The sequence below is a fragment of the Boleophthalmus pectinirostris genome, unplaced genomic scaffold (genome assembly GCF_026225935.1).
Source record: "Boleophthalmus pectinirostris isolate CB_2022bp ecotype Guang Dong unplaced genomic scaffold, ASM2622593v1 HiC_scaffold_9, whole genome shotgun sequence".
NCBI classification, from domain to species: Eukaryota; Metazoa; Chordata; class Actinopteri; order Gobiiformes; family Gobiidae; genus Boleophthalmus; species Boleophthalmus pectinirostris.
The window spans coordinates 3,315,988-3,329,963 of NW_026571541.1; the positions used below are offsets into that span (position 1 = coordinate 3,315,988).

Sequence of the window (13,976 nt, forward strand, 5' to 3'; positions counted from 1 at the left end):
ATCATTTTGAGCTTTGGAGATAAAGACAGACTAATAACACAGGATATGTTATTGATGAGAAAACAACATTATAACATGGCTTAAAGCTCACAAGAGTCCATTTTGTGTAATATAGGACGCTTAAAGCGCAAAAGACAGATTTTCATGTTTTATTACTTGGTTTTGTAAGATACTATGAAAATATACAAAAATACATGAGGTAGTGGGGAGTTCTAAAACAAAATACCTCTATGTCATCAACACTGAACTGAACGGACCATAAAATGAACCACAAAAGGGCCAAAATATCACTTAACAATTACGATATTGTCTCTTGTTTTAATTGTAGATAATTCATTCTACTCCAACACAGCAATTACTATATTATCGATATATCTTGTACCTACAAGAACTACCATCTCTCAAAGTTACAAGAAGAATCAGGTTGCAACTTCTATGCCAAATACAGAGGTGAGATTTTTAGTGTAGATTAGAGCTTTCATTCATGTTGCCTTCTCTGCTCCGGTGTAAAACTGTATAAAAATTATTCTGCTCTTTTCATCACTGAGATTCAAACTGAACTGTTAATAGAAAAGAACATTCAAAAGATGAAGTGAATTTTGCAATCTACATAACTACCACCATCTAGAGCCCTGCAGCATCGTACTTCTCTCTCCGCTGTACATGTCCTCAAAGGCGAACTCCATGTCCCTCTGCAGCTCCAGCTCGGCCTCCCGCCTCCTGTAGAGCGGCTCAAAGATCTGCCTGGGCATGTCCCCCACCCTCTGCCTCCTCCTCAGAAGGTCTGTCTGCTGCAGGTGCTCCAGCTCACTCAACAGGCGCCCGTGGTCCTGAAACACACCAACGCATCACAGATTAAATTTCTAAATTAATAATACTTTCTTAAAAAAGTTTAATAAGGACACATTTATAGCCTCAAGTGGAGGAGTTAAAGTATCGTAGGGTTTTGTTCTCTAGTGAGGGGAGGACGGAGCATGAGATTGACAGGCGGATCAGTGCAGCGTCGGCAGTGATGTGGTCGCTGTATCAAACCGTTGTGGTGAAGAGGGAGCTGAGCCAAAAGGCTGAGCTCTTGATTTACCATCAATCTACGCACCTCCCCTCACCTATGGTCATGAACTCTGGGTAATGACTGAAAGAACAAGATCGGGGGTATAAGTGGTCGAATTGAGTTTCCTCCACAGGGTGGCTGGATGCTCCCTTAGAGATAGGGTGAGGAGCTCAGTCACACGGGAGGAGCTCGGAGTAGAGCCACTGCTCCTCCGTGTCAAGAGGAACAGCTGAATGGGAGGGTGTCTGTTCCAGATGCCTTCTAGGCACCTCCCTTGGGAGGGCATGTCCCACCAGAAGGAGGCCTCGGGGAAGACCCAGGACATGCAGGAGGGCCTATGTCTCAGGGCTGGTCTCGGAACACCTCAGGGTCCACCCAGAGGAGCTGGAGGAAATGTCCTCGGTGAAGGAAGTCTGGGAGTCCCTGCTTAGACTGCTGCCCCTGTAACCTGGCCCCGAATAAGCTGAAGAAAATAGATGGATGGAACCATCCATAGGACCCATGATACATTGTATAGTGGGTGATATTAATATGATATAAATATGGTAAGGTGACTTAATGATTACTGATAGGAGTTTACAGACTATACTGCAGTCTGCTGTATGTAATCTCTTCACTGGCTCATATCGTCCTTCTCTGATGATGCCCGCTGCATTTTCCCTTTGTCATCCTAACACTGGGAGTACAACACAGTTTTGATACCAATAGATTAGTATATTAATATTCCAATTAACTTTTTACAGTGAAAGAAGAGAAGACTTTGTTTGTTTCAAACACTGCATCCTGAGTGTGGAGGGTAGACTGACCTGCTGCAGCTGCTCCCTCTTGAGAGCCTCCTTCCCTCTGAGACGAGCCTTCTCCTGCTGCTCCTCCCTCCTCCGTTCCTTCTCTCTCCTCATCAGGTCCATCCTCTGCACTTCCAGCTCAGCCTCTGCACACGCACTAGGCTAAACACACAACAGAATAGAACATTTAATGTACAAAAGCACTGCTCCTCCTCCCTCCTCTCGGCCTCTGCCAAATTAATAGCAATAACAAATGCCCCCATTTGTTATTGCTACTGTCTGTCTACATCTCCAAAGCTCAAAATGCTCTGTTTCACCTTGTGATGTTACAGGGCAGTAGTTTTCAAATTAAAAGCTACCCTTTACATTTCTTCTGTAGACATGGGCAACTATGGAGTTTAAAAACACAGTGGAGCACTTCCTGTATTACCACATGACATCAAGTTGGAACAGAGTGTTTTCTGTTTGAGATAAAAACATAGCCTTTTATGTACTGTAAGTACACCCACCCACACAAACCCTGCATATTTAGGCTGATTTCTTCATTATTTCTCTGCGTTAGACCTTTTTCTAAACACAGCACATGAGTCAATTATCAAAAAACAGTTTATCAGTGCAGTTATGTTGTAGAATAGTGATAGTGAGTCAAAGCATTACCTGTGAGCTGACCGTCTCCTTGTCCACCAACGTGTCAGGCATGTGGTAGTGTGTGGCTGCAAAGGAACTGGCATCACATCTGACCACATGCTGAGGTTTAGAGGCCACTTCCTACAAGAGAGAAGAGTCTGCTTAAGTGGAACTTTTCTAGTGGAGGGTATTTGCTTTGCCAGGAATGTTCCATAATATGGCATCAAACTGTCTATACCCAAGGCATGTATGTGAAATTCTTAGTAAAAATAACTCCAAACTTGGTTTAGATTTATAAAAATATCTTTTATCCTCCTGCTTTGAACCGTAGTATGCATTTTTGGCATTTCCTGACCCTGACACGGCACAGCTGTGAAGTGAAAACCATTTCAGGAGGCTTCATCATGAAGCTCACTGAGAAAAGGCCAAGGGTTTACAGTTCTGCCGACTTTGAGGATTTGAATAGATTGAATGAATCTTTCATTCATTCATATGTCTTGCTTCATATATTTGCCATCTTCTGTTTGAATCTAAAAAGAAGTAGCAAATAAATAAATAAATAAATGAATAAATGAGAGGGTGTGTCAAAACTTTTGACTGGTAGCGTATACCACAAACTTGGAAAGAGCTCAGACCATTTGAGGGGGGTTCATATACATTATCGTTGTTCTGTTATTTATGGGCTGAACACAGCGGCATACCCACAGGTCATGATTCCATTTAGCCTTGGTCACACACTTAAGGAATGGGCTGATACCACCCAATAATCCAATTCAATTTAAAGATTTAGGGCAAGAATGTAAATGCTCCTACCTGTGTCTGCAGGAGCTGAGAGGAGGGCAGAGGAAGACTGGCCACTTTAGCAGCTCTGATCTTCTCCACCTGCAGAGCCTTCCTCCGAGCATCAGCATATCTGTCAGATACATTATTTGAGTGTACAAACTAGAGCCCGACCGATATATCAGTTGGCCGATATTATCTGCCGATATGCTTGCTGATAGGGGCCGATATTTCACGTGGGCATGTTATACCTCGTTATAAAGCTTAGACTCTCTACATTCTGTTCATTTAATCCAATTTACAGACAGATAAATGTCCTAATATGTGGCTCCACATCAGTATTTATCTACGGAGTCATTTGTCTCTGTGTGTCTGTACTGTCCCTGAACACACCACAGAGTCGCTCACTCACGTGTGTTTGTTTACACCTGCAGACACAGATCCAAACACTGAGATTATATTCTTTTTACGGACAATCGGTTTGAGTCTGGATTAAAAGGACATTTATTAGTGCAGATTTGTGATGTGAGGAGGAGCCTGTATGAGCGGTGAGTGTTGGAAATATGTCGACTCTGAAGCTAGTTTTGGTCATTTGTTATGGGTTAGCTGCTGTAGCTCCCGCACATAAACAGACTGTTTTCTATTGGTCTATTGTAAAGTGACTATATTGGCCGTACATTTGTTACTGGACCTGCACTGATATGTAAATGAGCTGTGAATAGACGTGTGAATTATGACATTTGCGCATATAATTAATTACCGCGGCGCGCACGTATTTACGCTATTAGGCTAATAGCGCTTTCTTTACTAGTTATGGGTCCGTCGCGAACGAAATGACTCTTAGATCCGGCTCTTTGAAGGGAACGACGGGAGCCTCATCCTTATTGGGAGCCGTGTTTTCTCTTTCTCTCACCTTTTTTCTCTTCACGCCGCGTGCAGACTCGTGGTTTGACAGCGGCAGTGGCTAAAAACGGAACTTTGCGTGTACGTAGGATTAAAAAAAAAAATAAAAAACGAGCATATTTGACTGTAGTTTAGCATAGGGATGGGCATGATTAATCGATTAATCGATAATTGATCATTAAGAATTTCATCGATTACGTTCATTTTAATCGACAAACCGAATGTAGGTTGCTGCGCGTAGCCTGACCAAACATGGGTCTGTACATGTGTCTCTGCACTTAGAAGGAGCGGGCAGACACAAACATTCGGTCAATCTGCAACGTACCGAAGCACAAATGTGGATTTAACGATGATTTGTACAAGAAATTCCACGCTTTCTGTTGCGTTCGGGACAAGTGGGAGTCCTTGAGCACAGTGTATAAAGCAGCACATATGTTTCAGTGTCCAGTGGGAAAAAGTTTTACCAGGTGAGAGTCGCGCAATGTCAATGACGAGTCTCCACCTCCCGTACGGTGTCCTGGTTTTGACAAACGCAAACATGGTCACACTAACCTGTATTCACCTGAGTCATGTCTTTTAATCCGACAGAAGTTGAACCGCATCAGCGACACAAGAGCTGTAGTTTTATCTTCGCTTAGTTTATGCAAATTAGCGATGCGGTTTTAAGTTTTGTTTCTGTGAGAGTTACGCAAAACTGAATTAAACACATTATAATGTCAAACGGATTGATGTGGCTCTAGAGTGGTTACGGTTTATATGTCGTAAAGTTGAATTTATTTATGCAGATTAGTAGTGCAGATAGTAATAATAATGATGATCATTTTAATATAAAAACGTTAATGATTAATCGATCGTTAATTCTTCCGACGATCGATTAAGAAAATTTCATCGAATGCCCATCCCTAGTTTAGCATAAAATAAATAAGTCCCAGTTTAGTCCTTTTTCAGTCCTGGTTTAGACCTGGTTCAGTCCTGATTCAGTCCTGCTTTAGACGTGCTTTAGTCCTGCTTGCAACAAAACAATCTGAAGAGCCACTTGGGAGCCAAAAGAACCAGCAGCTTTTAGTGAGCCGAGCCAAAAGAGCCGGTTCTCTAAAAAGAACTGGAATACCCATCACTAGTGTCTAGAATGTGATGCAAAAATGCCATTAAGCCAACCTACTGTCTGTAAATATGATGTAAAGAGGCAGAATAACAATAAATGTTGCCTAAATAAACCCAATTAAAATCCACCAGAGCCAAACCTAAATTTTTTAAACAATTCAACATTTACAGTGAATTTTTACATCACTAAATATATATCGGTGATTATATCGGCTATCGGCAGCTCCAACTACCATTATATCGGTTTCATATCGGCCACAGCAAAATCCATATCAGTCGGGCTCTAGTACAAACATGTGTAAGGGTTTGAAGAAGCGTGCTGCTTACCGGCTCTGGTTCTCCTGGTTCTTGAGTCTCTGGAGCTGCAGTTCCTTCAGAGCTTTGCGATAGCGCTCCTCGGCTTTACTGTCATTCTCAAGCTTCTGCTGCAGTAAGGCACCCACGTCTGTTTCCTTCAAACAAACACAGATGAAAAGGGGCTAAAAACTCATTACTTTTTTGAGAAAATATTGGAAATGTGTATAATGAGATATGATACAATATGTGTATCTCTGCTGGAAATAAACAAACTAGGAATTAATCAATCTGCTACATGATAAAGCTAAAGTGAAAACCTAAACAGAGTATTTTGCCTGGCACGTCCAGAACAATATCCCTTTGTATGTGTGTGTTTGTTACACGATAATGATACAGTGTTCTAGCCTGGGCGTACACTATGACCACTGTACAGTTGACCCAATCACGTTAGTGATTATTCTGTTGTTGTCCAGTTATTTAGTTATTCTCTTATTCCCTAATAAAAGGGATATCAGTCTGGTCACCACTCGACTACAATGCAACACGAGCCAGGCTCAAAAGTATTGTGAATGCATGGAAAATTGCATAGAAATTAACAGACTTTCCAGAAGCCTGACATTTCTGTTTAAAATATTTTTTTTTCTATGTCTATTAGCTATAATCATAAAAATATAAACTCTATACAATATTTAACTCTATGTGTCATGAGTCTATATAATATATGGGTTTGACTTTCTGAAATGAGAGACAAAAAATATTGAACTTTTTCATGATATTCAAATTTTTGAAGATGGAGTAGTATGTACTGCTTTTCTGTCCTCTGTGGGGAAGCTAAGTTGCTTATTTGTTTTCATATGGATGGACCATGCCTGTCCCTGATTGGCTAATCCACTAGTCAGTCACGCTCATCTGAACTCTAGGAGATTCGCCGGAGACCAGACTCAGATCACAAGTACTCAAGAAGTGTGTATTCTGGGTCCCAGGCAAATAATGTACAACGTGTTACACAATGGTTGATGATTCTTGGAAATCAGGATCAAATGCTGTTGGCTAAATCCACTTTAAATCCACTCCCAATAACAGCAGTGGCACTGCTAGAAAACAGTCTCACAACATACACAAGCACTTAAATGCTGCTAATATAAAAGACTCCATACAGAACATTGGCTTCGTACATTTTCCTTGGCGTTGCGGTGTCCCTGGCCCAGCAGGTTGAGGTTCTCCTGGTAGAGCGTGTGGAGCCGGTGCACACGCTCCCTCTGCTGCTGCTCCCACTGAGCTCGGAGCTCCTCCTCTAGAAGAGCCAGCTCCTCCTGCCTCCTCTGCTCCACGTTCTGTCGGACACCGCGGGCGATGAGTCTCTGCTGCTCCCGGACCTGCACAAAGACAACAGCAAATGAGGGTGGGTGATACTGATAAAAAAGTATATGCATTTACATGATTTAAATTACAATAGTATGACCATTAGACCTGTCTTGATAAATACTACATTAACTTAACGTTCTACGTATCATAAATGGAACAATTTTGGGGGTCAGTATTTAACACAGAGACTTTCTGTTTGTACACGTGTAAACATTTATTTTTCTGTACTACGATAAGAGTTGAGCTGTAGGAGAGTTGACTAAGTAACTTCTATGACTCACTACAGATACACACAATCTCTGCCTGCTAATACCCCATGTCACATTAGCGTTCCCGGGGACACTGGTTTAAAATCAAGCATATAAAGAGTATACCCAGGTGTGGTAACTTCCATCATATTTGTGTGAACTGGAAATGAAAGAAGTAAGAATATGTCATGTTATGAAAACTGGTTGGTTGGGACTTATTCCCTCCGTTAAGGATCATGTGCAGATTACAGAATTGAGTCTTTTGTGAGCTTGTTATTGTTGAGGAAAATACCTTTTCCTTGTGTGTTTGTTAGTTTCTGCTTAGATAAAAAATTACACTTGAAATATAAAATAAAGTCCAGATAATTTACTTATTCCAAAGTCATACTTGTACAAGGAGTCTGTGCTGACATTCCCATGCAAAAATTGAATATTTACGCCTATACAATGATTTTTATACACAAACTATAGTGGGAGGCGACCGTGGTTTAGACTTAGTGCCTCTTCGTTGGTCCAGCCAGGCCTCTTGGCACATTGCACAATCTTATCCGATTGTGACAGGATCCCCCGGATTCATCTCACTCCCCTTACGGGAGCGTCTTGCTGGTCTGATCAGGGTGATGAGTCGTGAGTCAGTATATCCCTATCAATAAGTCCTTGCCCTATTTAGTTAATTGAGTAGACATATAGATAGAAATAGAATATCTTGTACATGAACTGAACCTATCTCTGCACCCCTCATCTGCAATCTAGTCCTTGTTTTCTGGGTCATTGTGTAGTGAATTATAATAGTGCAATAATAAAATATAGCAGTACATCAACATGATGATGATATGTACAGACAGCGTAGGATGCTCTATGCTCAAGCAAATACCCTTATGCGTAAGTTTGGTTCTTGTACAAATGATGTAAAGTTGTTACTGTACACCGTTGTACACAGCTCACCTCTGGACTAATTATAAAGAAGCCAGTTTGCAAAGACTGCAGGTGGCCTACAATGATGCTTTACGGGAGCTTTTGAGGAGACCACGATGGACGAGTGCAACTGAAATGTTTGTTACTGCTCGAGTGAACACTTTAAAATTCTTAGGGCAGCTTACAATGTACAGTTTTATCTGCAGACTGAACAAATCAATGAATTAATACAATGAAATAATAATGTCACTCACAAATTTGATATTCGGTGCAATAAGGTATCAGTCCAACATATGGAGACACTGGTGTGGCTGTCTTTTAAAAACATGAATGTTTATTGTTTTGTATTGTCACTGTCCTTGTCTGTTTTTTAAATGGACCATGAGTCCAGAATAAAGATGATGATGATGAATAACTATAGCAGCACATCAGTTACATCATAGCAGTAGTTATATACACCACCTAAGCTTAGTTATTTATCCTAACAGTATGAAAGTAATGTACAGTGTTCAGAGAGCAGAATGTAGTGTTGTCAGCTGATGACAGGAGCAGCGCAGAGCCACTATTCCTTATTTATCTGTTCCATGATTTAGATTTAGTTTTTTAGCAGTATGACACGATTGCAGAATGGTGAGTCCTCTCAAATCCAGCATCATTCTGTTATTTCGTGATCCACCAACCTGTTGAATGCGCAGTATCCTCCTCCTCGCCAGCTCCTCTCGGATCAGCTGCGCCTCCTCGTTGGGGCTGAGTTGAACGACTTTCACCTCTTTTCTTTTCATCTCGTTGGGCTTTTACCTAACACGACAAGCACCTAAATCTTAACTAGCCCCTTCTCTGTGCGTTGTTGTTTGAAGCTCCCGCGCCATCACGCCCGCCTCCTCCTCGGCGCTTTGACGCACACTTTTAGACACTTTTAGGCGCAGTCTGACCCTAATAGCAGGCGGATGAGCAGAGTACCGTGCCCTGGTAGAGGGTCTGGAGCAAAGCCAGCGGTAGGGTCATACATAAAGAGGTTTTAAGCATAGATCCATGTTCATAATGGCTTCATTTGTCATCCACTGCTACAAGAACTGCAATTCTGCGCGTCTCCTGTTTTTCGTATAGATGTTTGTATACCGCCACCTGCTGGTAAGGAGTGGAAGACACATAGACTTAGACAAACTTTATTGATTTAGATTTTTGACTTAAAAATATAAATGGTAATAATACATTTTAAATAAGTGGCAAAAAAGATAGCAAAGACATCTCCCTGTGCTTTTTCATACATTTTTGTTTTTATTTTTACTGTAAAATTATATCCAACTTAAAATATTTTATTGCATTTTTATTTATTTTATATTTTTTCATATTTATTTTTTATAAAAGAAAATTTGTTTGTAAAAAAAATGGTGGCGTTTTCTCGGGGAGGGGCTTAAATGGAGGCAAAAAAAGGAGCTTTGTGTCCTGAAGTCACTATAGATCACAGGTGTCAAACATAAGGCCCAGGGGCCAGATCCGGCCCTCCAAGACCTTTAATGTGGCCCTTGGGTGATTTTCTACTAAAATATTGTAATTATATTTTCTATTAAAATCTTGTTAATTTTCTGTGGTGTTTATCACAGCAGCGTCTCCAGTGTCTCTGTACGTGGCCCCTCTCCCACCAGAGCAGCACAAATGAAGACTTGTCTCTTTCCAAACGCTCTTAAAGGACGATCGTTTTGACTGTTGACCATGACACCCTCATCAGAAAAATGTCCAACATGACAAAAGTGGAGCCGAGTGCAGGATTTTACAAGAAAAACTGACTTATTCCTGTTTGCAAACAAGTTCATGTTAAAACATTGTGTTGAAATTGAATTTTTCTTAAAGTTTCAGGTTGTTCATAATATTATAATATTATAATAAGAAAGAGTTCATCAGTTAAAAAAGATTTCTGTTATAGATTTGTGTTTCTCTGCACAAATATTTGAACTTATTGTTATTTTTGGGGTTTATATGACATGAGTTTTCTGATCCGGCCCCTTTGGGATCAAAGTAGGTTGGATGCGGCCCCCGGAACAAAATGAGTTTGACACCCCTGACCTACAGTATTGAGATTTGGGGCAATACATATCAGACTAATACAAATCCAGTCTTTACCTGCAAACAAAGGCAATAAGAGCAATCACATTATCATCTTATAATGAACCAACCAAGGCCTTATTTATAAACCTTTAAACTCTGAAATTTTATGATTTAGTCGACCTTTATACTCTAAAAATCATGGTCAAAGTAAACAATAATCCCCTGTCAAAATCATTGCAGAACATGTTCAAAATCCAAAAGAGCCAATACAAGCTCAGAGGCACGACCATGTTTATCAAAAAGAAAATTAGAACAAACATTATGAAATTTTGTATATCTGTTAAAGGGCTGGAGCTGTGGGACAAATGTACAGAAAATCTAAAACTGTGCACCAAACTCTTTCACTTTATATAGAAGTTTAAATGTTTAACTCTGGACAGATACATGAAATATGAGACTTAGTTTAAGTTGTAGAACTTTGTTGTTCTGTTTCTGATTTGTTTGTTTCCTCTTGCTGTATTTATGAAGATGAACTGGTGTTAAGATGAAGCTCTGACAAAGGAATAAAGGGTAAAGGGCAGAATAAGATTAAGCTTCAGCCTACACCTTTTCGGTCTGTGAATGTTAAATATGACTGTGAATTAATGTCAAAATACCTGTGACCAAAAAAAATAAAAAATCGTAAAGGAACCTAAATGAAACTGATTTGGGGGAGGTGGAGGACATCGAACTGTGTATGAAGTCTTTGTATAGGTTGGTTATTGAAATAGCTTTTTTACAGGATAAGTGGTGAATAGATTGAAAATAATGATTTATTTCAATTAGCAGTAATGGAAAATATGGTTTTGTTTTTGAGAATTTTGCTCTATGGATATGGTATTTGCCAAGAAGAATAAGTGAATTCATTAGTTTATCAATTTTTGCATTTTGATGTGTATAGAGAGTAATGATATTTTCTTCTTTGGGGTTTTTGGGACATGTACATTCTGGGAAAGAAAAACTTCACATTCTTTCCAGTAGGTGGAGCTAACTGGGCATGAAATAAATAGATGAATAGTACCATAGGGATTCTGTTTCTTTTTGTTGTTGTTGTTGTTGTTTTTTTAAGCATTCCTGTAGTCATTTGATTTTGAAAGTCTAATTAAAATTTTCAAAGTCCAACATCTCTATGCCTCCTTCACATTTAGAGTTCGTTAGGACAGATTTCTTTAGGTGATGGTGTTTGTTTTTCCAGATGAAATTTGTTAAGGTCCTATTCATTTCTATTTCTATTCAGCTCAAACATCCCCTTGGCTTGAAAGTCCCAGCACGACCGTCCCATTGTCTCTGCAGTAACGTCCCCCTCCTCCCTCTGGGCGGCACACGGGTAACTGCTGTGCCCAGGAGAGGGGGGTCGTTCTCGTTGGCCTTTAGTCGGCCGCGTCACGCACTGTGATGTATTGAGTTAGAAAATCAGCATTTTATATCATAACAAAAGGAAATGTGAATGTAACGAGACCAAATGAAGATAAAGGAATATGAACTCAGGTCAGTAAACACCCACAAGTCACCTGTGAGGAATTTTCTGAAACAAGTGATGGCACTGCCTAACCTGCCATTAAAATATATATGTGTGTGTGTGTATGTACAGAGAGAGAGAGAAAAACTAATTTAGTTTCATAAAGGGTTTTCCCGCTGATTCTCATTACGGACATGGGGAATAGCATAGACATGAAATGTCAACATTATCAGATTTGTACCAAATTTGTGAATTACATTCTATGAACAAATAAAAGCAAAAACAAATAACTGACATGAGGCATTTTTCATGGTTGGCCAACAGGGGCACAAACACTCCTAAAAAATATTTAAAGGTGCACTATGTAATTTTTCTGGCGGAGAATTTGTTGGCCTGGGTGGCTCTCCGGAAGGAACAATAGCGTGCCAGGGCAGTCGCATGGAAGGGGCGTTCTCACCGGGCGAGAGCTGTTCAATGTCACTTGTGGCTTTAATTTGATATTCTTTTGCTTTTGGTAGTCAGAAAAAAGTATGCCTTTAAAAGAAAATACAACCTTCCTTGATTCATGCAACTTTATGTAACCTGCTTGTAAAACACACATTGAAACATTATTACATAGACATCAGTATTTGTTATCTTATGTGTATTTAGTGATTTTTACTTGACATTTTCTTTTCTTTGTTCTAATGCAGAGCTACAGAATGGACTTTACATGTGACCAGTGTGGAAAAGCATGGCCAAATGCTTCTAAACTGAAAAGACACTGCAGAACTCACAGAGGAAAAAAAAAACATACAGCTGTGACCAGTGTGGGAAGTAATTTAAAGGGTCTACTGCACTCGAAAGACATATGAGAGTCCACACAGGAGAGAAACCATTCAGATGTGACGTTTCTGACAAGGCATTTTCAGTGTCAGACAGCCTTGTATCACATATGAGAGTCCACACTGGAGAGAGACCATATGAATGTGACCAGTGTAGGAAGGATTTTAACCATCTTGTTGCACTCAAAAAACATATGAGAATCCACACAGGAGATAAATCACACAGATGTGATGTTTGTGACAAGACATTTTCAGTGTCAAGCAGCCTTGTAATACATATGACAATCCACACAGGAGAGAAACCATACAGCTGTGATGTTTGTGAAAAGACATTTTCACAGTCGAGCAACCTTGTATCACATATGACTGTCCACACTGGAGAGAGGCCATTTGAATGTGACCAGTGTGAGAATGAATTTAAACAGTCTGGTGCACTCAAAACACATATGAGAATCCACACAGGAGAGAAACCCTACAGATGTGATGTTTGTGACAAGACATTTTCATTGTCAAGCAGCCTTGTAAAACATATGAGAGTCCACACTGGAGAGAGACCATATGAATGTGACCAGTGTGGGAAGGATTTTAAACAGCTTGGTGCACCCAAAGCACATATGAGAGTTCACACTGGAGAGAGGCCATACAAGTGTGAGCAGTGTGGGAAAGCTGTCACTGCATCGTTCAGTCTCAATAAACACATGAGAATTCACTTGTTCCAGACTAAAGAGAAAAGCTGCAGCTCTGACCAGTGTGGAAGGACTTTGAGAAAACCTACTCATGTGAAGGTGCACCGTCTTGAACACACTAAAGGAGACAGAGCTGCTGAGGCCGGATCATGTGAATCTAAAGTCAGACTCAAAAAGCTGGAGATCAGGCTTCAGAGACTCCAGACTGTAGAGATGAGCTCTGTGTAGTGGCAAATATTAACATCATTTTTAGGGTTGCCTTTTGTATTTTTTATTCCTTTTTTATTACAAAGAGATTTTAGATGAAGTTTGTCCTTATATTATATATATATTATTCTTTCTTGTTTTTACTTTTATTTTACTTTTGTTTTTTCATTTAAACCTTCTCTGCAGTTTCCTATTCACAGACATAAATTAATTTGTATTTATTAGTTTATTTTTATTCTGCTTGCTGATGAATTACTCTTATTTTCAACCCACAACAGAGGTTTTCTTTTCATGGATGATGTGGGGGGGAAAAGTGAAATAAAATAAAGGAAATGAGAAAATAAAGTCCACCTATGTTTTCTTTCTTTCTGTTGGTGGGAATTGTTTCTGCTTGTTTGAAAATGCCACAATCATGTTCTGTTTTGTTTATGTTGAGCTCTAAACAGGAGCTCTCACAGGATGACGTGAACTGATGCAGAGAAGAGCCACACACACACAAAGACACAAAGATGGAGCAGAAAGCAGAGACAGTAGAACAGTATCATCAGTGTTTGAGATATACAGGAGGGGAGATCAAATACACGCCTGTAGAGTTACCTCTACAGGCGGGCAACATCTGACAGTGAATCACTTACCAACC

General features: G+C 40.0%; 1 protein-coding gene across 4 annotated transcripts in view; it reads right to left on the reverse strand.

Annotated features, from left to right (window-relative positions):
- Window positions 1-9,164, reverse strand: part of cep295 (centrosomal protein 295) — a 31,321-nt gene extending 22,157 nt beyond the window's left edge. For all 4 annotated transcript variants that reach the window (XM_055166668.1, XM_055166670.1, XM_055166669.1 and 1 more), the window contains exons 1-7: window positions 8,756-9,164; window positions 6,723-6,923; window positions 5,578-5,702; window positions 3,277-3,376; window positions 2,494-2,604; window positions 1,858-1,998; window positions 647-830 (exon numbers count right to left, since the gene is read on the reverse strand). In XM_055166668.1, coding sequence (XP_055022643.1) covers window positions 647-830; window positions 1,858-1,998; window positions 2,494-2,604; window positions 3,277-3,376; window positions 5,578-5,702; window positions 6,723-6,923; window positions 8,756-8,857 — 964 coding nt within the window. In that variant the 5' untranslated portion in view covers window positions 8,858-9,164. The remainder of the gene's footprint in view (window positions 1-646; window positions 831-1,857; window positions 1,999-2,493; window positions 2,605-3,276; window positions 3,377-5,577; window positions 5,703-6,722; window positions 6,924-8,755) is intronic.
- Window positions 9,165-13,976: the final 4,812 nt, after the last annotated feature.